The 26,446-nt window shown below is 40.5% G+C and overlaps 1 protein-coding gene across 1 annotated transcript in view; it reads right to left on the bottom strand.

The window, feature by feature from the left end:
- CDK19 (cyclin dependent kinase 19) overlaps positions 1-26,446 on the bottom strand; it is a 127,600-nt gene that overhangs the window by 43,256 nt on the left and 57,898 nt on the right. The window contains exon 4 of the mRNA XM_083830433.1: positions 24,253-24,393. Within this exon, the coding sequence (XP_083686559.1) occupies positions 24,253-24,393 (141 nt within the window). The remainder of the gene's footprint in view (positions 1-24,252; positions 24,394-26,446) is intronic.

A 26,446-nucleotide genomic window follows, 5' to 3' on the forward strand; every position in this document is an offset into this window, starting at 1 on the left:
GAATTTATCTTGGGCTCTGGGACTAACAGTGAAATGAATTACTGCTAGGAACAAACTGTGGAGAAGATATCTGAAACATTTCTTTGGAATGTCTTAGATAAAGATTTTGGTTAAACACATTCCTTGCCCGTATCCGTTACGTGTTGAGAGGGGAAACATAGTGTTTTCATATCAAAGCTATCTATCAAAGAAATATTTTCATGTTTATGTATTGCTACGAAACTCCTCTATGCAAAGAATGCAAAAGCAAAGGAAAGCAGGAACACCAAAACTATGCCCACAGTGCAACCACAGATCTGCACATATTAATAATAGTAACTAAAAAAAATATTAAAGAGGCCCTGCGATAAACTTGATATTATCTAGCCTACAGCAACAGCAAAGATGCCTACGTGGGCTTCAGCATGGACCAATTTAGACAAGCCTAGTACTCTGAATACTTACCTGAAGAATGGGTTAAAAATCATACAATACTTCGAGGGATGGGACCTTTGGAGGTCAGCTGGTCTCAAGCCTGCCCAAAGCAGGGCCAGCTTCAAAGTTACAGCCGACTCTGAAGCTGCATCAGGTTGCAGAGAGTCATAACCAAGGGAGCTGCAGTCCTCCATGGCTGGAGATTCCTCAGCCCTTCTGGGCAATCCACGACCGCCCTCATGATGAAAAAAATGTGCCCATCACCTAATCAAAACGTGTCTTGTTGCAATTTGTGGCTGTCCCCCCCTCCTTCCTCTGCATACCTCTTCAGATTCTCTGTCACGTCCCACGGGGCAGCTCAGCCCACACCAGAACGCCGCACGCTGCTGTCTGAGCTCAGTGGCACGAAGCTGCTTCACGCAGAGCTGCCTCGGTTATCCTGTTTTGCTCCTACTGCACCTCGGCTCAGCAGCGACACCGCTACGTGCCCAGCACTGCAAACACGTGTCTGAGGTGACAGAGTCAGCCTAGAAGTCCAGCCTGAGGAACACACTCAGCATAAATGTATTCTACCATGGGAAGGAAGGACTTGTCCTTCTTTTTACCCAAATCACGTATAACAGACTCATACGAGTCCATTCTGTGCAGGTTGCTATGCCTTCAGTTACTCTAATATCCATCCTTATGACAATGAAATCAGTGGTCAAGTAAAGTATTCGTTTCTGTTTTACCTCATTTTTCATAGGTTGGGTGTTCTCGTGAGAGCTGTTTAAGCATATACCTCAACTGATCGTAATTCTTTAAATTCACTCCCGTCGGCGCTACCCAGGCACCCTCCAGAAATGGCCAGGATATTCCTGCTCCTTATGAGAATTTTCTGCTTCAAAATCCATTTGAAACAATGGCTTCATAGGCAATTGCTAGAAAGACCATTTAATTTATAAACTCGAGGTGTTTGGTCATTGTTGACGCAGGAAAAGTCTATTAGCCAAACTCTATTCCCTGGCTAACCAATGCATAATGAAGTTGCAGCTGTGTCACTGGAATGCGGGTTGCCAACACAAGGGTTATATGAAATAACTGTAATCACAAGAGGAGAATATAATGTTGGGCTACATAATAGCTCAGAAAGGAAACCATCTTCCTTTCATACGCCATTTCTTGCAGGTTTCTTATGGCTAATGGTGCATTAAATTACTGCAGGACAGAACTGAAAACTCCAGACAACTCTGGACACCGGGCATTGCTTCTACTGTAATAATCTGCACAATTCACTTGTGGTTTCAACCCAATCCATGACAATGCAGATCAAGAGAAAAAAGGGAAAAAAAAATGAAAAAAATGCACATCAGGAGAATGCCAAAACATTTGACACAAATTAAAGTTTATGTTGCTATGCAACATTATCCAGAGCATTCTGCTGGTGCTGGTTCGCAACAGCATGCTCAAACAGAAAACGTTACGTGTAACCTTGAGGAGGACAAAGAAGGGGGAAGACAGATGGAAACAAAGAAAAATACCATCATAAATCATCAATGAAAAATTAAACGTCATAAAGCAAACATTTAAATAATACGCTGAATTCTCATTGTTCCTGGGATTTTCAACACGTTACAGCACACGCTGCAGCAAAATTCCCGTGCAGCTGCTCCGCAGTCACTGCGGGCCCTGTCTTCAGATCTCGTCTGGGCTCTGGGGGCAGCGAGCCCACCGGGGGACAGGATCCCTGCACCTCTGCTACGTTATTTCTGAGCAGCGCAGAGGTGCAGGCCCGTCGTGCACGGGAACAGAAGAAAGACTCACCTCAAAAGCGGTTAGGAAAAATGTTCTGTGTTTTCATAGATGACAAAGAGGAAATGGAGAGAACAAATTTCCCTCCATGAAAGCACAGTTCTTCTGTTGGGGCTTCAGGAGATGCCCTGAATGGCCCAGACACCACAGTGAGCCAAGCCAATGCATCTCCGCCATGAAGCCCTGGCTCGGCATCCTTCACCATGGAATAGCTACCTGAAGGCAAACAAACTGAGAAAGCATTTGCACACGTGGAACACTACAACCAACTTCTTTACCCTTTTAAAAGCAAAACCTAAGACCCAGGTCTGACAGAATACTAACGTTGGAAAGCTTACAATTGCACTAAGCTTGAAATGAGAAGCAAATGACATAGGGTGATTTATACCTGTCTCCCTGCTGCTGGAACTCTTTGTTTGCATAACTTTGTTTCTGTTACAATATCCTAAAAATTACACGCCATAATTGCTATGTCTGATAATTCTTCCAGCTACAGCACTAAACTCCCCTATTGTCAATTTCTGGTATTTGTTTTATACGACATTCTGACTACTCCTCCCATTTTAGTAGGGTTATTAAGGCAGACAGATGAAGCTGCTAGCCAATCAATGTACAAGCAGCTGACAATGAGACTACTGACACGGTCGTAAAACATTTTGTTAATTGCATTTCACAAAGTATCTTCGGCAGTAAAACTCCAATACCTCCATTCCCCTAGGACCCTGGTAGAGTCAAAGAATTAACAAAGCTTTTCTGAGTGCAGTAAATAAACAGATATAAATGTAACCCATTTTCATTACAAATATGATTCTGCTCGGATAGCTTAGATTGACTGAATTAGGTTGAAATACTAAAAGTCCTTTAATGGAAATTTCAAGGGAGAAGAAGAATAAGAAGGTAGCACAGTTATTTAGAGAGGTCGCTTCCATCTTGAGTGGGTTATAAGTGTCCTTTTTTGTCTGCATGTGGACATAGGAATACAGCTTGAGGGATAGAACAAGAAAATTATTTTACTTTAGGGTAGAAGGTTTCAGCAAGATTTTGAAAAAAATAAGTTTTGAACAAATCATGTTTATGTCTAATTATATTTCATATTGTTAAATTAATTCTTGTCAGTTTATTACATACACTGTTCTGCAGTATTACACTAGATTATTTAACCGCTTTTCATATATGCTGTCTTCCTAGGCTCATAATCTCAAGGAAAAAAAGACGAGGACCCATCTCCCCTCCCCTTTTTTCATGCTGAGTATAAAGACTAGAAAATCTAATCCTTACATAGGTGATGAATGTAAATTTCTATTTTACTGTACAATCAACTTCTCCTTCACGTAGAAATAATTTAGATCAGCAATTTGTAATGTAACCCCAATCTTCCTGTAATCTTTCCCTGAGTATCTTCTTGAAGCAAGTGCTTGCCTTCCAGTATCTGCAGGGGTAAGTTACTTTCACACTACGGACCATCCAGCAGATCAGTGCCCAGGCTTCAGAAGAAATACTGTCACCCTAATACAAGTCCTGACACCTACAGCAATACCAGTTAGGATTTAACAGTCCGCTGGGGTGCAAGGGCTCAGACTAACAATCCAGTCACCATGTTACAGAGGACTTTCCAGTTGCAAGTTGCATAGAGGACTGTTGGTTGAAGCAGCACGACCTCACTTGGCTTGCAGAGGAAAAAGGCAAACTATGGACTGCAAAGCAAACAGATTTAATTACAAATTAAATTAAGCAAAACATCTCCTTGAAAAAACATCCTAACTGGAACTCTTTCCCTAGCTTATCACCATCACTCTGCTCATCCCGGACCCCAGACTAAATCTCTCTACATCTCCCTGTCAGTTTACACTGAAACTATTCCTTTACTCTTCAGTTTCCTGACTTTTGGGGGATCCTTAGGCCCATTCAGGCTCTTATTTTTAAGGAGAAGAGCACCAATGGCCATATTCTTTAGCAACAGTCATACTTCAAATCTAGTCTAGTATCACCAAGTTGGAGAACGCTGCTTCTCCTAATTTCCCTTGGAAGCTGTCTCCCCATTGGAACAAGCAGCTATGGGGTTTTAAAAGTAACTGGTAAATTTTGTCTGCTTGAGGTATGCTACAACTGTGGTAACAACAGCTGAATTTTGCTTCCACCATCATTCAGACAAGTAATTGTTTCACAACACCAGAGTTCATGGGAGTGCAGAACCCCCAAATCCTCTCAAGCTCCATCCTGCACCCCTTAAAGCTGGGGCCTCCAGGGAGCCAGCATACCCCACAAGCCCCCTGCTCTTGTGCTGGAGCTGCTCAGTAATGGCTGGGTACACGTTGGTTTATTTAGAGTGAAATTCAGTAATGAGATTTTAAGAGGTGGTGAAACCTAACAGGAGACACAGCAAAACATCTTTCACTCACTGCCATTCCTTTACCCAGTACTAGACCTCAATATTACAAAGTTAATGAAAGACCAACGTGATACAATGATCCTCTTATGACTTTTTCTTCTACATGAAAATAGACTAAAAAAGTTAGAGGTAACAGAAGATAGGTTTGAAGATAGATTCATAAGTTACAGGATTTCTAGGTCTTTTGTGAAGCCTGAGATTATTCAGTATCTGCTAGTTTTAGGTATTCCCACACTCAAATGAGAAATGAAGATTAGTAAATGGCTTGCATTTATGTTAATTATGACTTTTTAATGCATGTGAAATTTAGAAGAATACTGCACTCCCTTTCTGCTCACTTATTCATTAAGTGCTACCCCTATGGTGGGTAGATCTGACTGAACAGGTAGGGCCCAGGGTTTAAATCAACACAGATTCAGAATTATCAACATCTTAAAACAACTTGAAACATTCTCAACATGAAAATATTCTGGGTAAATTAAAGGCCATGTGCTTAAACAGATTTTCCACCAATTCAACATAATTGTCTAACAAACCAGGTAGGAACAAGCACAAACCATTTCAATCCAGCATGTATTTTTGTTAAACTGTAAACAACTGCAAATTACAGGTCTAGAAAACTGCTGTTTCAAACATGACTGACATACAACAAGGCACATTCCACAATAACCAAATTCAAGGAATTTATTGTTTGTTTATGCAGCCATTCTGGTACACCAAGGGCGAAGTGTACTGAAGTGTACTGAACTAATAGCTAGTAGGCCATGAATCGGAGAGGGACAAGCCAGAAGGATAAGAGGAGGGAACACGGAGCAGCGTGTGCTGTGTGGGGAAGGAATGCTAACTGCACAGATGGGGCTTGGGGAGATTTGTGCAAGGCAGGGCACAAGCTCGGGGAACGTTATCTTATCATAGAAGGGCTAAGGCTGGAAGGGACCTTAAAGATCATCTAGTTGCAACCCCAATCTTGAGAGGTTCTCTCAAGCAAAAACAGTCTGGTAAAACAGCAGAGTTGGCAGGAGCAAGGGAAAGACAAAGGGAATGAAGGATCGTGTCTGCAACCACTGGCAGAGCTGGTGGAGATGGAGAAAGGGATGTGAGCAGGAGGGAAAAAAATGGCTCGGAATACAGAGATTGAAAACCTGAACTTGGTTCAGAAAAAAACAGAGCTATTGATTTGATAAGTCAATTAAAAAAGTAATGGAGACCACAAATTATTTTTTTTTTAAAAAAAAAAATGTCAAGCATTTACTACAGTTACTTAGCTGCCATAGGTATAGCCCAAGATAGTTAAGTTTTCTTATCTAGAAAGGGAGAAATATTTTGGTTTCTCAGTTACCATAGTATTTATGCAGCTTGATAAATATTGATTTTCAATATCGTTTTAAACATAAAACAGTTCTTGCTTTGTAGAATGGCATCAGTAACTTGTGTTTTAGTATCAAGAGTCACAGTCCAAGGCAAGCTGTAATGCCAGTACATACACTGGCATCTTGGACACGAAAAGTACTTTGCCCTACCCATAACTGCTTCTACAGCTTCCTGGTTTTAACTCCGAAAAACACCCCACCTTTTCTGTAATATTTCCTCACTCAGAAGAGAAGCTGTCTTTCTGCAGAGTATTTTGCAGCCATTCGTTTCAAACAAGGGTCTCCAAGATTTCAAAATAAAGACTTTGCAGATACCAAGGCAAAGTATGCCGGAGCAAACCTAAGGAAGATTCACAAACCCACGCACAATATTACCATTTGAAAGTTGTGAACACTGCTCCTTCCCTTCTATCCCATGCATCTCTTACTAGCAACTGGAACCGGAAAGTAATGAGACTGTGTTTGCACACGAGCTTAGACCTCCTGTTCTTGAATCTACAAACCCTGACCATGAACAGCTCACAGGGCACTTTAGTGCCTTGTGGGAAAGGCACTGTCCACTCATACCTTTGCTAGAACAACCAAATGCAGTAGTCTTCATACGTTTCAACAGCATAAATGAGGTTAAATCCCTTTAAAATGGTTTACATAGATATCTGTTAAATAGTCACAGTTACATTCTTAAACTTTTCTACAGGCATTTTTGTGTGCAAAATGACCCATTTAGAATAGCCTTAGAAATTCATGCAGCTAGATGAACAAATTATCTGGGCTAAGTGAAAGCATGAGCTGTCAGCACCTCAGCTAACATGTGGGGAACTGCCATGGGCACACTCTTATCATGTGGTATCTTGCAGCAAGCAATAAACAGCCTGCTTCTTTTCATGAAGGAATAAAGGTATCTCTTATTTACCACAGGATGCCACTGGTAAAAGTGTGCCCACAGGCAGGTAGAACAGCTAAGAGGTTTCCAGTGCATATTCTCACTTGTACTCACAATAAAGTTGTCTCCACCAAGAAAACATGCTTGTGTTCTGACCTGCAAGACTGAAGAGGCTCTCCAGTTTAGAGATTCCACGTGTCTGATAATCAAGTTGCAGCAGAGCAGTGGAGAAATCTCTTCAGAGTAATAATGGGTTTATCTGTCTGCCCCGATTTCTCACTGTATTTACAAAGTCGATGTATGATTGATCAACAACACTTTGTCAAATTCATGAATATTCCATTAAGGCTTGCATAATATTTATGGCATCTCTCAGCCGTCAAAGTAAAAATAACCAAGGTAAGTTGAAGAAGAGCATTTGTACTGAGCATATTTGATAGAGTGGTTTGAAGTGTTTATAGAAATGGCAACAGTTCATTAAAAACTGCACAGTAACTAGTAAAATGTTAATCTTTCTGTCCTAAAACTGCGTCTTGATTCGTGAAAGAAAACCGAAGAAAAAAAGATGTTGGCAATCAAGCCAAAATAATTTATGGAAAGAACAAGTAATTTCTTTGCTTCCATTTTGGGGGGGGGGGGGGGGAAGGAGATACACTAAACATACTTATTTCACAGTATTTAGCCTTTCAGATTCCAAAAGTTTGTTTCCTTAGTATATTGCTAGTATCTTTATTTTTTTTATTTTACTACCAAATAAAAATGCATCAAAATACAATTATGTTAACACATGCTTGCATGAACAAATATGATAGGTATTACTCGTCCTCATTAACGCAAACCAAAAAGTAGTTCTTGGCAGGATATAAATTGGTGGTGCTTAAATATTTTAGGTAGCCAACTTAAGAAAAGTTAATAGAATCATAGAATCGTTCAGGTTGGAAAAGACCTCTAAGATCATCTAGTCCAACCTTTAACCTAGTACTGACAAGTCCACCACTAAACCATGCTACTAAGTTCTACATCTAGATGTTTTGTGAAGACCTCCAGGGATGACTCCACCACTTCCCTGGGCAGCCTGTTCGAATGTCGCACGACCCTTTCGGTAAAGAAATTTCTCCTAATATCCAACTTAAACCTCCCCTGGCACAGCTTGTGGCCATTTCCCCTCGTCTTACCACTCGGTGCTTGAGAGAAGAGCCCAACCCTCACCTTGCTATAGCCTCCTCTAAGGTAATCGAGTGCGATAAAATCTCCACTGAGCCTCCTTTTCTCCAAGCCAGACAACCCCAGCTCCCTCAGCCACTCCTCGTAAGACTTGTTCTCTCGACCCTTCACCAGCTTCATGGCCCTTCTCTGGACACAGTCGAGCACCTTGATGTCCTTCTTGGAGTGCGGGGCCCAAAACCGAACACAGTACTCAAGATGCGGCCTCACCAGAGCCTAGTACAGAGGGGCAACCACTTCCCTAGTCATGATGGCCACACTATTTCTAACACAAGCCAGGATGCTGTTGGCCCTCTTGGCCACCTGAGCACTTTGCTGGGTCATATTCAGCTGGCTGTTGGCCAGTACTCCCAGATCCCTTTCCACTGGTCAGCTTTCCAGCCACTCTTCCCCCAGCCTGTAGCACTGCATGAGGTTTTTGTGCCCCAAGTGCAGGTCTTAGCCACGTTGAACTTCATACAGTTAGTTGGCCTCAGCCCATCCAGATCCCTCTGCAGACCCTTCCTACCCTCGAGGAGATCAACACTCAGGCCTAACTTGGTGTCATCTGCAAACTTACTGAGGGTGTAACCGAGACCCTCGTCCAGACCATTGATGAAGCTATTGAAGGGAACTGGCCCCAATACTGAGCCCTGGGGAACACCACTAGTGACTGGCCTCCAGCTGGATTTAACTCCATTCACCGCAACTCTTTGGGCCTGGCCACCCAGCCAATTTTTAACCCAACGAAGCGTACACTCATCTAGGCCTTGAGCAGCCAGCTTCTTCAGGAAAATGCTGTGGGAAATGGTGTCAAAAGTTGAGGGAGTCTTTTGAAGATTAACTACTTTCAAATGACATATGCAGCCACAAAATCAAAAAAAAAATTCATAAACTCATCTTATAAAATTGTAACCTAACATTTTATCAATTTGTTTATTAACTTGATCATGTCTCTGGAGTTACTTCCTATACTTTTGTAAGAGTTTTATAGTAAACATCAAGACTCCTCTTATATCTAGTACTGCTGTGTATCTAATACCTTGTGAAAAAGCCAGTTAATTATTGATTTGGAACACCTATATCGAGTTTTCTGCAGAAACTATTAAAGAGGCTTTAAAATCAATCACTAATCCAGGCCAGTTCTGCACTAAAGTCTATGGTTGAAGATTTTTAGACACATTTACAAACTTACTGCACAAAATGTTTACAAGTTAATTAATGTTGATTTGGGATCAGGGATCAGCTTGACACCTCTAAAAACAGTTTTCACATATACTTCCCATAATACAAATACTACAAACATTTCTGGAAAGTTAGTTTTTATTGGTCATTTTGGTTAGTTGCTTTTTGTCTTTTTTTTTTTTTAAAGTAGGACAAAAAGTCCAAAAAATCTAAAATGGATAGATACCTTTTCATTTCATAAGGGATTTTTCCAATAATCTCCAAATCCTTTACAAGAATTAAACTATTACATGTCAGAAGTATAGACTGTAATAGCTTAAACATACACGACCATGATGACACTAGTCATTCTTAAAGCTACTAATTGGAGTTAAAATTTAGAAGGCAGAGAAAGATTATGTACATATAATTAAGTAGGGAAACACAGGAATGCATTTGGGGGAGATATAGGGGAGGACAAAAGCTTTAAGAAAGCTGTCCTGAGTCTGTTTAAGAATTCTGTTCTGAGCAGAACCACCGTGGTCAGGACCATTACCAACTTCAGAAAAACAGAACGTACAGAGCTTTGCATTTTAATGAATCTTTGAAGTTTTCAAATGAGTACGTTAACTTTTAACTAGATCCTAAAATAAAGGAGGATCACTGCATCTGGAATGAGAAAGCTTTTCCTCCCATATTGGTCAAGGTAAGAAATGCAGAATTCTACCTGCGATAGCCACTGTAGAGCTTGAAGTTGTGAATGCCAAAGGGAGGAGCAATAATTACTGTTGTGAAGATGAAGAAAGAGGAGTATTTCAGGAAAGTCAAAGCTGAGTCAAGGTTATATGAGTAATGTTAAAGAGATGGCAAAAGGTAGATCAACAGATACAGGAACGTGGGCAGAGGAGCAGGAAGCTGGAAGCAAATGAAAGATTTGCGTCAAGAAAGAAAACAGAAAAGAAGAGTTGTGAAGAAGGCCGTGCCTGCCAAAACCAAAATCTGAAATAGTTCAGAACTAATTATAATATTTTTCCATTCAACAATTATGCCATTTTTAAAAATGAAAAACAACTTGCATAGGCATGCAGTGGCTGTGAGATACCGCCAATTCCTGAGAAATGTTCTGTGATTCACGTCAAAAACATGAGCGTGTTCAAGTGTGGCAGGTCAAGCTGTCCTAATCTTTTATTTTATTTTTTAAATTAAACAACTCCAAGCACATAGTACACTTTCAAAGAAAGACGTGATTGTCCCAGCAGCAGCAAAGTGGCCTCAACTTATCAGGAAAAATTCTGTGTTGTTAGCGCTCCAGATTTATGCTTTACCTTGCTATTGATGTTGCCGGCAAGTCCTTGGACATTTTCACAAAACATCGAACGCTTAAAATGCAAATAAACTCCCCAGGGGATTTTTTATTATTATTATTATTTTTCAAACTGCATAAATAGGCTAAGGGCTCAACTCCTATTCCTCAAAGCCAGATTACAACTTCTTAAAAGCCTGCAGTGCAACTAGTTATCTCTGAAAAAAATAGTTTTCCCAGCATACCGTAAGAGCACTTTTACTCTGAGGGCATACGTCCTGGTTTCAGTTGCGATGGAGTTACTGGTTTTCACGGGGGCTCACAATGCCGTGCTTTGGATTTGTGATGACAATAGGGGTGATAACACGGGGATGTTCCAGTCACTGCAGAGCAGTGCTCGCACAGAGCCAAGGCCTCTCCTGCTCCTGGTGCTGCCCGGCCAGTGAGGGGCTGGGGGTGCCCCAGGAGCTGGGAGGGGACACGGCCAAGACAGCTGGCCCAGGCTACCCGAGGTTTTACGTTTTTTTTTTTTGATTCTCCAGATTTCCAATTCTTAGTGGGATTCCTTATCCCACTGAGCGGGGAGTGAGTGAGCGTCTGTCTGGTGCTCAGCTCCCCACTGGGTTAAACCACAACATACTGTCTTATATTTTGCATATGCTATGCCCATCAGCTAAAATTATTCTCTGTATTTGCAACAACCATTTTGAAAATAGTCAAGTTACAACTTCAGAACAGGGTGAAAGTCTAAGGAAGTTTTACTAGAGTCAATAATAGATTTAACAACTGTAATGTCCCTACTATTAAAAATCCAAACACTGTCAGCTGACATGGCAACTTGAAATCTGATATTAATAAAATGAAAAGGGATACTGAGCCCTGCTCCTGAACACCATTTTTGTGAGACTGAAGCGATTGTCCCATGTTAAACACTAAACTAGACATGAACTACAGGAGGACTGTGCCCTAAAGGATCAGTCAAGCTGAGCTCTACAAGCTCAACATATGGGCACCAATCAGAAAAAAAACATGCCATGAAGTCATTACATATTTTAGTTACCAACATTTTAATGAAATAACCATCAGAAACAATGTAAAATAGACACTTGAAAAATAACACAGTATCTGTCCAGTTTTAACAATGGTAAATATTGGGCAATTCTATCTTATTCTCATTAAACACAGCAGTATTAAACGACCGTGCATCTTCTGCAGGATGAAAACACGCAGCTGAGCAGTTAGTACAGAGTGGCTAATGCAGTGCAAACCCACACCCTAGGCTGCCTTGCTGCAACTTGTTCACGCAGCCATACCCTCAGCGTTAGTATAGGACTTTCAACTACGCTAAATTAAGACTACCTAAATACTGAAGTAGGGTTCCAAGGTGCGTGCACCAAGAAAAATAGCTGCAGCAGTTGAAAGCCTTACTGCCTGTAGCAGCCCGCACTGTCTCTTTGCTGGAGACAAGCGCCCCGACAGCAGACAACTGATGCGAGCGCAGAGCAGGACAGCCCCAGACTGCAGCATCTTGAACTGGCGTGGACAAATAGAGCACTACTCAGGTTTTCAGACTGCTCAGAGCATCCCCAAAGAAGGCTGGTGTGATTTAGGTGACCTATTTCAACAGTTAATTAATACTTTCCTGAGCACTGCTGTGCACACAGCCCCAAAGAGGGAGAGATGAGGGTCTAGTATTTTCCCGATGAAGCAAAAATAAAAATGATGAGCGACAAGGACTGTGGAGATGACTGTTTTAGCAAGCTACATATTATCGAGGAAAGAGGGATAAAAACAAGCTAGCATCAAAGCTTCCACCATGGGAGAAGGAGCTGCAAAAGGAGAGAACCTAGAAAACAGCTTGATCTGGTGTTTTTTCAAAGTGAACACTGCATGCAGGTGGTTTTGTGCTACATCAGAAAGACGACTTTTAGGTCCCCCTGTCCATTGCCACGGCGAACCTCTGGCACCCAGCAGCGAGCACGGAGGAGGAACAGCAGCTCCCGAGCAGAGCCAGGAGCCGCGCAGAGAGCAGCAGGCTCCCGACCCCATCCTGCCACCGGCGGCTGCCAGCCAGCAGCAGCCTGCGGATCTGCTCATAGTAAAGTCAGCAAGAAGAGACTGTGAAATTATTACACTACCCAGGTAACCAGAATTTGGAGCATACGCATTATCCAAAAATTAAATGAGTCTGCAACTCTCTTGGTTTCAGCTACCAAGAATTCAAATTAATATTTGCTTGACAGGCAATCAGATCTAGGGCTGAGACTGAAATTCGCATCTTGAATTTAAAGAAGCAAAAACAACTTAAGGATCCCATTTAGAGACTTACTTTCAGCTGAGCTGGCAAACAGCTAATCATACCCACAGTTCAACGGCCATAAAAATAATTTTCATAGCATTACAAGTCGATATCAGCTCATTAAAACATAGCCTACTGGATTTTGCACACATACTTCTAAGAATCATCATCCACAACTGCTACATCAAAAGTAATTATATTAAAGGCAAATCAAAGTAAGAATGTACAAGCATGTTTCACGGAATAAAGAAAAAATTTAGAACAGAAAGACACATTTGTGAAAAACCCACTCTTTGGCAGTGATTACAGCATAAGACAAAATAGCTTGGGCAGCTGAACACCAAGGGGAATTTAGGAATGCAAAATATTGTCTGCAGAATTATTTTCACAGACATGAGTTATATGTGAGAACAGCAGCTATACAGAACATAACCATGTTACAGGTTGGGATTTTGGCTCAATATTTGAGCAAGTACAAACACTTAATACCATCTTATTTAATTTTTATTACTATTTGGACTTTTTTTTTTAAAAAGTAAAACCCTATAAAGAAGTGGTTAAATAGAAATAAAACTAATATAAAAACCCTTTCATTCAAAGCTTATTATACCAATAAGAATCAAAGCAACACAGTGGGGGATTACCTCTGGGGGTGTGACATTTGTTTGAGACTGCAATATCACAATCCCAACATTAAAAAATATTTTTTAAAATTTATTAGCTTAATTAAATAGAACAAAAGAATTTCTATGCTGCTTTTTGTGGTTTTGTGATTTTTTTTTTTTGTACTTTACAAAGTAGCACACGAAGGCTACTAAATTGCTAGGTAAGTGCTCCCACAAGATTCCCCGAGACACTAAAAATACAAGCAAGGATAAAATTTAGTTGTGCTCTGGTATCACTGGGGCACTGAGTGAAGGGGAATGGGAGCCTGTCTAAACGCCTGTCACACGTCCAGATGGGCTTTAACTTGCAGAGAGCAGAGAAACAGAAGAGCAAAGAAAGAACAAATGAAATGGTTAAAGCAAAATCCTGTTACTACCTGGGTTTCGTATACGGAGAGCCGTGTGTGTTCAGAACTGGCTACTTGCTCTATGACTTCTTCACTGACTGGAAAGCTTTGCTACCTCACTGTGAATAGGTGCAAGAACATTAGAAATACTTTTACCAGTGGTCTAGATTTGCTGAAGGTTTGTTCCCGTATTTCTTAAAGTGACTTCAAAAATTAATTCAAAGGTGTTTTTACACATCATTCAGGAAAGCAAATGTAAGACCTTCGTCATCCTCTCTGAAGAAGAATTTGAAGACCTAATGCCCTGTTTCTGAGAGGACTGCCTCACACAGTTGGTCCCTGCACAGCTGGCACAAAGTATTTCCTTCACCTTCCTTAACTGACGTGGCTGTGTTGTTTGGTAGTGCAGTACAGCAGGAACGATGATTTCTGAGACATTAGGCAGAAAGCAGAAAAGGAGGGATGCTGGAGGAGACAAGGAAGCCTTGAGATAAGCTGTCAGCGAAATACCAGCCCATCAGTCACTTACTGCAGCAGGGTAAGTTTCTTTGACAAGGTTCACACAGAATAAAACTGAGAAAGAAATTAACGGCCTTTGTTAGTCACTGCAGCTTACTGGATCCCGGATCAAAGATACTTAATTTAAATGCAAGACAATTTGCAACATTATTACAACATCTTAGTGGAGCACTAATGACTTCGGCATGCTTGCAAATGAAGAGAAATATGTAAGAGAATGCACAAGAAGGCAAGCGACATGAACAAATGCAAGGAAAAATGAAAACATTGCACTCTCATACGTATATTTAATTTTCTTGAATATTATCTTGTCACATATAACTTAGCTATCTTCAATGATTTTAACATACTTCCTTTAATCTTCATGAACTTTTGTTATTGTAAGAAAGAACATGCCAGCGATGTGGTGACAACCCTTTTAACCCTGTTCAGAAAGGCCAATGAATCCAAACAGAAAAGATCTGACAGATAAACTTGCAGCCATTGATACTAGCCCAGAAAAAGCTACTTTCTCCAGGGGGAAAAACAGTGATAGTCTTTTATAAAAGAAAAACCTCTAAAAGCTGTTCGTGAACTGTGCATTTCTCATTTGGAACATAATGCTCAGTTTGCTCACTCCAAGGGTCAGCTGCACCAGTACGATAAATACATCACGGATTTACTAGAAGGCTTCCCAGAGAGGATGGATTCTGAATTGGGGATATTGGAAAAGATGACATTTCCTTCTGTTTTCCCTTTATCGGAAAAATAAATAAATAAATTCTGGAATTACTTTTATATTTTTGTTCCCTTCTCGCCCTTTTCCTACCTCAGGAAAAGAGATATGAAGCTCACAGGAACCATATGTCATCTGTTGACTTTAGCAGCAAGACCCAGCCAAAAGAACATTAAATCAGTACCTTTGTTTCTTCTGACTCATCTGAATTTATATCCAGTCAGGGTTTTATGGGAGTAAGCTTGTTTCAGAACCTGGGGCAAAACATTTTTCTTCAACTGTAATTATTTTTATTAGTAAAAATTAATCTACAAACATCTTCTTAATACTCTTGCCAGCAACCAAAGGTATGCATTAGTCAATCTCTGAAAAATTGTTGTTTCCACGTACTCAATGGATGCGATACTCTGTGCGTGTCTTCTCGAGTCGTTCTACACCAGGTGACGATCAGTTTTTACAGCTGAAGGAGAAAAAGTTCTGAGTAATGAGAAATGTGTCATTTCTGAGCAGGTGCCCCTCAATATATAGAGAGCAGAATAGTTCGGTGTGAAGGGACCTACAAAGACCATTGAGCCCAACTGCCTGACCACTTCAGGACTAGGGGAAAGCAAAAGTTTCAGCATATTACTGAGAGTGTTGTCCAAATGCCTCCTGAACGCTGACAGGCTTGGGGTATTCCCAGCCACATCAACCCCCTCCCCATGAAGCTGATTCCAGTGTTTGACCACTCTCATGGTACAGACATTTCTCCTTATATCCAGTCTGGTGCAGCTCTCTGCCAGCCCCATGCATCCTGTCGTTGGTTACCAGGGAGAAGAAACCAGCCTGACATTTTGAAGAAGAAGAAAAGCATATGCTGATAAAATGGTTTGCTTTTCAGCATGTAAAACTTTCGGTTTGTTTATCTATCTGGAAGCACACATGCACACTGACAAATATATAAGCACACATAGACTGTTGTTCCTCAGCAGTAAAAAAAAAAAAAAAAAAAAATGTATCTTCTCTCTCTCTAATGGGATCTAAAAGAAGAAAATTGTGTTAGTCTTTCTTGCATTAATCTTTCAAATACCAAATTCGGATCACTTTCTAAAGCCTCTGTCTTCAAACACATAGGTGCAGCTTCCATTTCCTTTATTTTGGAAAATCTACGAGCTGTGTATAATCACTAATAAGGTTTTTTGACAGTCGACAGCCCCCTTCACAGTAAAGGGATCGCACAGATGGAGCTATACGGGCTTCAGAGGCCCTAACCCTGCCTGCAGAACACAACATGGGCCTAGGCAAGAACGTCAGCCAGGAGCACGTGTAGGCCCACGTTCACCCGTCCTCTCACACACTTACCCGCAGGCCCTGGCCACAGAACGGTGAGGATGACAATTAGAAACTGTTTATAGAAGTGTGAAGGCACTGGCAGGCAGGATGACCCGTTACTTATTTATAGGAGCTGGGGTGCCCGAGGGGGCACGCGGGGCCGAGCAGCCTCCCGAGCCAGCGCACGGTCCCTGGCAGGGGCAGGCCGGCAGCTCGGCATTCCTGGCTGGCAGCAGAGGGCTGTGGCAGTCCACGGCTAAATTTACTGTTGATATCAGCCTGTAAAAATCCTTTTTTAGAAGTGCCGCTGAAACAGGGGGTTCCCGCACGCGTCGTTTCACAGTTTGTCTTTCAAAAGCACAGTTCACTTGCCTAGCGAAATGCAAGCAGCGCGTTCAAAACCCACGTCGGTTCTGCTGCAGTTTAGGTAACTTTTCTTATCGTTTACTGGCATGGAAAAACTTCTTGGGAGGGCCAAGGGAAGAAGAGGACAGAGTAGTTTAGTGTTATAAACCAGTAGTAATAAGCACTGAGAGTCTTTTCTCATTTCAAAGGCTTTGACATGAAAGCAGAGGTAAAACGTCAGTATCCACTTAAATATATTTTTTCTATTTTTTTTTGATGTCTCCATACAACATGTAATTTATTTTAATTCCTAGTCTTTGTTAATACTTCCATCTCATTAGGATAAGAGTATCAAACAAAAAAAAAAAGCTAACGACATAAACCACACATACGCTGCTTTCATTCAAAGATTTTGTAGCACGTAAAGCAGTAAGCTACAAATTAAAGCCATAAATAGCTACCAGATTGGGAAACGGAGGCTAAGGCAGGTTAAATGAGTTGTGTAATGTGAGAGCAAAGTTCAGAGCAGGGTCCACGACAAGAGACTGCAGATTTACATCACGGCTGGAGGAGCATTACTACGAGGAAATAATGACTGCATTAAAAGCCAGCCAGTCAACTGGAAATCTGAAAAGCGCTGGAGCTTTATTGGATTTATTAAAATTGAAATGATGAAAGCCTACTGAAATGTTGCTATTCTATACAAATACCATGAAGGGTCATCTAAAATACTCATTTGGATAATTTTCTGAATAATTTAATAATAGATTTTTTTAATGTCACAAATTATCAGCAGAGTTAGATGGAAACACCAATCAGCTGAAGGACTTCTGAAGACGCTGAGCCTTTGAGGGAGGCTGAAGTTGCCAATCCCCACAGAAAGTCACCTGGCTGGTCGATTCACATCAGGCTTCCCCCCTCCAAGAGTGGGAAAAAGCCAGTCTCCGGACAGCTGCAGCCTCCAGGCAATCCCATAAGAGAACAACCACTACATCTTCCACCACACGCCGCTTCACAGGAGATGCTGGGCTGCAATACCAGAGGAAGCAGCTTGCTCCACGCACCATACAGGCCAGCTTGAGCCAGCACCAGCCACTGCACTGGCTTCTGGTGGCTCTGCTAAAGATGTGCCCTTGGAAAGAAAAGCACTGGGCTTGTTGCTGCAACAGCTGGGTATTCGGGAGTCCTGTTAAGAAGCCCGAATCTGGGAGCTTACGTGTCTGATCATCCTAAAGGCAGTGTACAGACAACCTCTATATGAAGAGACACGCTGGCTCAAAATTACATCAAACCTCAGCTGTCTGCTATGTCCTTCCACCGAAAATCACCAGATTAGCACTCCATAAATTCTGCAGGTGACAGAAGCACATGAGCGCTTTGTAATCCACTCTGGGAAGAAACACAAACTGATTAGCTGAAGCACTCAATGAAAATAGCTTCAGCTAATACAGATGACATGGTGCACTGTAGAACGCGATTCCTCCCCCCTGCTTTAAGAGACACAGGGATGGTTAAATAAATAATAAAAGCTGGAGATGGAAAACTAACAGCAAGTTTTTAATCCACCACCATTGGATTTGTCCTCTGTCCCCTCTCAAAAAAAAAAAAAAAGAAAAAGTGGTCATCTGCTGTCTCAAATTAAAACCCACCTCTATGATTTTTAGCTGCAGAGCAGGAGAGGAGCCCCAGAAGAACTCTGGGATGAGTTGATCAAAGCAGGGATGCACAGCCAGGAAGGTGCTCTGGTCCCAGCCCTCTCCCTAGGATGCTGCACTTGCTAGGAAAGGGGGTTGATCCTCCCTACTCGTTTTTGTTAGTCTGAAGCTTTGTACCTTCCAGGGAGTGGCAGTGAGGTGCAAATGATGAAGAATACTAGAAACAAAGGCAGGGAAAACAAAAAGCAGGGAGCTGCACACTGGAAAACCAAATCTACAAAGTGAATTTACTTAAATAAAAGGCAGAAAGTTGCTTTGGAGAGAAAAGGTTACACTGAGAAATAACACCTGGGCATGGAAGCATCACCAGCTCAGCCCTACTTTGCAGCTGAAGTAGTGGGGAAAGGCCAGCTCAGGTGAGATTTGGGTGTGACTGGAATGGTGGGGTGGAACACGACAGAAATCCTGAGAAAAGCAAGCCTTCACTGCCAGTGAGGAAAATGATGCACAGTGGTGTAGCTTACAGGGCACATACACAGAGACTGCTGAAACAGAACTGTAGAAAGAGGAAGGTTCTCCCTGTCACCGGTTCTCCCTCCTCCTCGCTCTCTCCTTTAGCTGTCTTCTGAAAATATCCATCCTTGTTTTAGTTTCTCACTGAGAGTCCTTTTACCTGTTTTCCTTCCCCATTTTTAATTTCCATCCAATATCTCTTAGTCATAAACCAACAACAAGACACTCAGCTGACGTGTGCATCACCTTCAGAACTCTAAAACATTTGTTCTCTAAGCGACAAAAACCATTCTTAAGCTTTCACTACATCTGCCTTTCTTCACCGAATAATACCACCACAAGGGCTGTTCTATAGTGCACAAGGACCCCTACAACCAGAATTTGCTTCAGGATTAAGTCACTCAGTTGCAGAGAACTGTGATGTGTTACCACCACCTATCCACTTCTTCTTCCAAATGTCACTGAAGATGGAAGTCTCCCCTCCCCTTACGCCCCATATCCTTGTCCACTTGGTTCCCACACATAAAACACCTTGCCCATACACCCATCTTATGCCAGCATTGGCGTAACTGCATGCTAAACCAGATCAGGGAACGCACTCACATACAGACCAACGCTTTCTTTGTGAGTCTCCTTTTAAGTTAGCTTAGTTTTGCAACCCCCAACTTGGAAGAAGAGGAGCACAGGGGAGCAGAAAGGAGCAGAGGCAGCACGGCCTCCTGCTGCATCGACAGCAACTTACACATCAAAGAGCTGAGGGAACCACCTTGTCTAGAATCTACGCTGCCTTGTGCTTTAAACACCTACATCTTCTCCTAAGAGGAATAACACAAATGATTAGAATGAAATGGAATGTTTTAAATCTCTGCAACGTTACGACTCACGGACACCTTTTGTCAGAACATGTTGACTCTGCCCTCTCTATGCAAATCAAAATTGCGAGTCTGAAGGCGTGTCAATTGCGGAGCCTTTTCACCCATATCGCTTTGTTCCATCTATTCAAAGATATTTTTTTTTTTTTGCTATAAGTGCATCTCCTTAATTGTAAAATGACACACGGTGTCAATTTAAACATTCTAAAGCTGTAGAGAGGCAAACGAGAAACACTGGGAAGTTATTAGTCAACAAGTATTTAATAAAATAATAAAAACACTTCAGGAGGGTGGCTCATTTTGTCAAGTTAGTTTACAGGTCTATTACAACGAGCAAGTTCCCAATGAGCAGGTTTCCAGTTTCAGAATGTGGAAAGCAACTATTTAACATAATCTCAGGGGAGAAAAAAAAAATCCTTGTTTCTCTGTAAAGCTTAATTTCCAACATTTGTTTTCAACCAGTAGTTTTAATAACATTAGGCATTATTCTAGAGACATGCTCAAGGACATAAGTAGAATCTTAAATGAATTCCTCAGTATGGTTTCTGTGCACTTAAAAAATCTTGTAGATAACGTCCCGCTCCAGGAGGATACATCCTATTACAAATAGGAATGACTTTTATCAAGTTCTAAGGGAAATGGTCTCTGCCTGTTTTTATCCATAAGCAACTAACACCATTTACCAAAGGGTTATTAACACAAGAGAAACTGCCAAATTCCTTTCTTTTGTTTACGTGAACCCACACCGTGAACAGTACATGGAAGATCTCCATTTTCAGATGCCTCTGCGAAGCAGGAAAATACAAAATTATCTTTGCCCAACAATACGCAATCCGATAACAAAATACCATTCCAGGTGACTTGAGAGGACAGCAAATGTATGTGTTTTTATAGACTTACATCAATTCCACAGTGAATAAACTGACACCGTGCTACCCAAACCAATCAGAAACCCTAATGATCTTGTCCCATATTCTGCACTGATTTGAGTCTTGCAGTACAGGAAGTTACTGCAAAGTATTTTTAAAATGGCAGAATTTAACAGCTTAGTAAAAAAAAAAATATACCTAAAAGCCAACCAGTACCTTTCAGGATGAGAAAACCAGAAACAAAATTTCCCTAACATTACAAGAAATTAAACTATACACTAAATTAAATTACTTTCATATTATTAGAAGTATGAGTACAAGCTTATCTGGTACTATAATTTCCCTCAGTTTGGGCACCTTCCTGAATTTGGACTTGTGTTGACAGTTAAATCTGATGTAAATCTTACACCAGAAAAGATTAAAGGTAGACACAAATTTAGAATTACAATGGAACTAGATCTTTTAAACACACTTGCACTTTCACCTAAGTTTAAAAAGTGCATTTTAGCAATAAATTGATCTGGTCTAATGCTAGGTGATGCCAGAACAACCTGTTCTGCTTTCTGACACTGTCTGCAATCTCATGCTGCCTTTGCACCAACCAGCTCCGGCACACAACCCACCTCCCAGTGAGATTGTTCAGGGAGCTAACCGCACAGAAAATTCATGCTTCAGGAGAAAAGTGAATACTTTCTCTGCATTTAACTCCCTGAATGAGCTTACCATGAGTTAGACGAGTGTCATCCACCAGCTAATTAAAATGGGTGGTAATGCCTTGGTGGTATTGAAGAGGAGACTGAGACTGTCTCCTTGTGGTAGAAACTATCCCTTAGCTCAGCCCAAGGACGTGATGATACGTATTGCAGGTCTGCAAATTCACATAGTTCACATGCATTATCACTCTATAACAATTTTGCTGGCTAATGCTGATCTTAAAAATAACTTTAGGGTAACAATTTTAAAGTATTTAACAATACGGATCCATTGAGGATGAGATTCTTTAAGAAGCATATTTGGTGTTCTATCTTCTTTAAAACGTCTTTTGATTTAAGACACCACGGAATTAAGATTTAAACCCTGCTCCTCAAATACCTCCAAGCAAGTACCTAACCTCTCATGTTTGTATTTCTTATTGCAACACTTGTTAAATAAAAGGCCATTTCTGTGATTGAGGAGAATTTAACTAATACTATGTTATATATTCTTAGAGAACCTGATTTTCAAACAAAAAAAAAGCAATGAAATAAGCATAACACGACTTTTATGGATGTCACCATCTTTGGTCTACATCCAAACACATGCTAAAAATAGTAGGAACAGAGTTATATTAAACCAGGAAAGTACAAGGTGTCTTGATGCAAAATATTGGCTTACATAAAATAGAAAAATATTTTTCCCGTGGAAGTAAACTAAAGGAGCTAAGGGAAAAAGCATCAGATGAACTGTACTTTGTCTTAAGAAGACGCTGGAGATTTAGTTCTTGTTATTACACAAGAAACTGAACCTAGTGAAATTGGACCTGAGGTATGATTCTTAGACGCAAAAATCACGGGTATGAGTGTATGAACAAAAATAATACATATATAAAAAAAATAGTTTCTTTGAATTTAAATTGATTACTAACTGATTGTATTAATACTAATTTCAAGAGCAGACATGACACATGCAGAATACCATCACTTGGTTGGTGTTCAAGATACAAACCAACAATTTGAAATACCTGAATTCTTCAGAGATCCGCAATGATTTAAAAAAAACAAAAACAAAAACTAAGAATTGTGAATATACCTTTAAATCACCACTGTACCAAAGCCATTTTCAATGTTTTTCCTTTCTCTCACTGAGGTAACCAAGAATTAGTTTAAACTTATTTGCATGACAAGAACACACTAGACTTCACAAATTTCTGTTCTTCTCCCTTTGTAAATATAACATCAGTCAAACACTACCATTCCAATGATATGAAAAATGGTCTTTTTCATAAAGGCAGTCCTTAATTCCCAAAGTTCAAATAGAAAAGTGAGAGACAGTACGCACGAGCTTTGCTATAACACATAACAAACAATACAACCTGTAAAGTAGCAGCACTGGTCATACAAAACACCTGGTGTTGCAGACTGGAAACACAAACACTTCAAAGAAAATTCTCTAGGGTATTTGTTGTTGTTGTTGTTATCCTAAATACCATCTTGTATTTCCTATCAAGATAACAAGTTCATGTATGGCATTTGACTGCATATATACTTCATAGTTCCATGAATATGTAGGTTTCCCTTATACATAGCTGAATATAGACTTTTCGGGTGTTCCTTTTAACCATATCTAACATCTCAGAATTCAGGCAAAGCAGCAGCTGTCTCCTTAGGAAAGCAATGATTGTAGCATGAGAGTCGAAGATGTACTTGCTTCCTGCTTTTGCTCATTGCTACTCTTCCAAAGAAAAAAAAAAGCCTACAAATGTACTAACATCTGGAATTTAACAGAAAGATCAACAACAAATCCCACAGAACAAGGTAAAAAATGATCCATACCAAAACCTAAGCCCCAATTCTGGCCACTGTTACCAGGTATTACGACTAAAATTAAATAAAATTTATTTCAGAAGACATCTGTAACTTCCAGAGCTGTCTTAACTTAATCGTACCTCTTAAGAAAACATTTGATCTGCATCCAAAAATGAATCTAAGCCCCTTAATTATTATTAAAAAACTTGAGAACACCTTATGTCTACTTACTAAGCTATAACAGTGATTATAAGCTCCTGGACATGCATCCCTGGTTTGACTTACCAAGGTAACTGAGAAACATCCAACCAAATAAAGACAGTAGCTTCATACATAGATTACACTGCATTTCCCACCATACTTACTACCAATCTTACTCTACCAATGCAGCGTAACTACTAGAACAGATTTATCATATTAACCACCATGTTGTTTGCCTCACGCCAAAAATTCTGGCTATAATTTAAGTGGCAGCAGGCACTCTACCCATATGAATATTCTTCTTTTTGTAACCATTGAGAGCAACTCACTGAAGTATTAGGAGTGGTGGGAAACTTTAAGGGAAAAGGGTAACTAAGACAAGGCAACTGGCTGCCCTTGTAATCTGCAATCAACTTAAAGAGCCACTTCAGGTCATGAGAAATTTCTAAGATGACAACTCCTTCAAAGTTCTCTTCCCACGGTCAGAAAAAATATCACATGGAAAAGAAATATTCCATGAAAAAACTACTCTTTCACTAGCTTTTATGGTAACTTGCACGTAAGCCAAACAATGTACAAGAGTATCAATCACTTTCCTAAGTGCCTTTTCAAAGTAGTGCACAAACCTATAAGAAAGTTCAACGAATGTATACCAGTTGGCTCATGTACTGTTTTCGGATATTGATATCTGCAGCCCTTTTACCGGATCTAGCGTCATTGTCCGAGCTCAGATGACTCAGACAAGAACAATGTAAAAACATCGTTTGTTTTCATGTTTAAAATCTCCATTGGTCTCCCACAACAATAACAGGAAGAACTGTACGGATCGATATGCAAGATTACTAATAGGGACTTTTCTCTTCCTACCCAATGACAGGCACGTGACACTTTCTTAACCAGGTAAAGCATGCAACACTTACCAGATCTCTGTGAAGCACCCAGTTTGCATGGAGGTAATGGATTCCATCAAGGATCTGGTAGAGTAGTGATTTAACCATAGATCTTGGCAACTGCATGGGCTTTTTGTTTGCTTTTGAGGCACGGTGAAACTTGATAATATGCTAGAAATAAAACAAGTAGAAACATGAAGCTTGTTAGATAACCAAAAACCTTTCTTTTAAAAAAAGGTACTAATACTAAATAATGGAATGAAATACAAAGTTCGTTGAAATTTGCAATTAAAAATAATAGTGATGTACTTCCAAATTTCTTAAATTGTTTTTATCTTCCAAGTTGCTTTAAAAATAGCTGTCAAGCTCTTGATAACATCCGAAGACTGGCTACTTACCTCCAGTAAAATTTCTTGGACATTCTCCTCCCTCCCTCCTACCCATTGGGGATCCTCTTACCCACACCACTGCTGGATCAGAAGCTTCTAAACCAGTAGCATATACTGCAAAGAGGCCTGTGCTCTATGCTTTCACCCCCTTCCCTCCTCTCCAAAAACACCTAGGACAGAGCACCTACCACACTTGAGCGTTCCCCCCCAAATCAGAATCCAGCAGAGAAAGAAGAAACAAAATCCCACATAATTAGGGTGAGACTATGTGAAAACATCTAAAAATGTGGTTACATTCCCACTTCCAAGTTTTGGTCATATACTTCATTGATGATGACAAGCAAGTCATTCCTGGGTTACAGAAGTCAGTCAGTCCACAAGAGAACAAATACCACTTGAAACCATGGAATGCAAAAAGGGACCCTAGCATTAGTCAGTTGAAAGAATGAAAAAGAATGAAAAGACTGCTGAGAGACCATGAAATATTCATAAACTAATTAATACTTATTGTAAGATCAACATGGAGATGATGGGTTAGTTTTGGTTTTGCTGCACCATATAACAAGTGGGGTGAGGCCCTTCTACCTGTTCAATCCTCAGGCAAGGTGACGCTACTCAAGGGGCTACGCAATCTCAACATACCATCATTAAGCAAACAACAAAATCTATTCATTCAGATGAAAAAATATGCACCCTTTTTGAAGGACGTTCAAAGAAGCATCACACATAACGAAATAGTTTCCAATTATGTGCTTTTTGTGAGACAGGGGTTGCAGAGGCAGTTTGCATTTTTAATGAAAGTGATTCAAAATGCTAATCTGTACAGCAACAAGACTACTGATTACCCGATTTTTAAAACAGGATTTGTCTAGCTCGAGATCATCCCCCTCCAAGCGTAAGAGAGAGCCAATGGCTGTGCTTTCATTAGACCTCTGCTCCCTCCAGCACCACCCTCCACTACATCTGTCACTAACGATCCCAAGGAAAATGGTTATGGGTTAATGTTTCCTCATGGTTAATGTCATCTCTGGCTTTCACCGAACTTCAGCCACTCTTAACGCTTCAGTCACTGTTAAACTGCACTTGGCAAATGTGTAGATAATATTGTTTAAAGAGAACTAAAAAAAAAGTAAATAAAAAAACTGCTTAGTCCCTATTAACGTTAAAGTTTCCATTGATCCTTTCACTCCTACACGTAACACAGCAGTGGCTGTCAGTATATTAAAAATGTTTGAAAGAAATCTACAAGAGTATTAGATTAATATATAAATGAGGACTAGCAAACAAAGCGCTTAGTACCTGATTCTGTAATTATACAATCACTCTGAAAAGTATAGTGGAAAGCTTTAAGGAATTATTTCCCCAGAAAAGTTTTCTTGCTGTCATGTCACAAAGTGATCTTGCGTCAAATTTTCAACTGGGAGCCCCTACCCTCCAGTACTGTACAATGCTCACAGGATAATAACCTTCATGGGTAATTACAGTATGATTTAAAAAGCAGTAACCATACTCTAACATCCAAAATTAATATCTTTATTAATACACGGTATTATTTTTTTTTTTTAAAAAAAAGCACCAAAAGGCAAGGGTTATATACAACACACAGACCCCCAAACCAAGCTCAGCCCTTTTCTCAAAGCACATGCAACCACTAAAACAGATTTTTATGCCTATTTAAAAACTGACTAGGATCCACAAAAACCATTATAATACAGGAATACAGAAAATGAAACTGCAAAGGTTCTCCTAGGCCACAACGTGACTAAATCAACACCTGGTACTTCCAGAAGGAACTCTACCCTTCTGGCCCCAGTAGTGCTGTCTCAGCTGCATCC

Source organism: Anser anser (assembly GCF_964211835.1).
Source record: "Anser anser genome assembly, chromosome: 3".
Lineage (NCBI taxonomy): Eukaryota > Metazoa > Chordata > Aves > Anseriformes > Anatidae > Anser > Anser anser.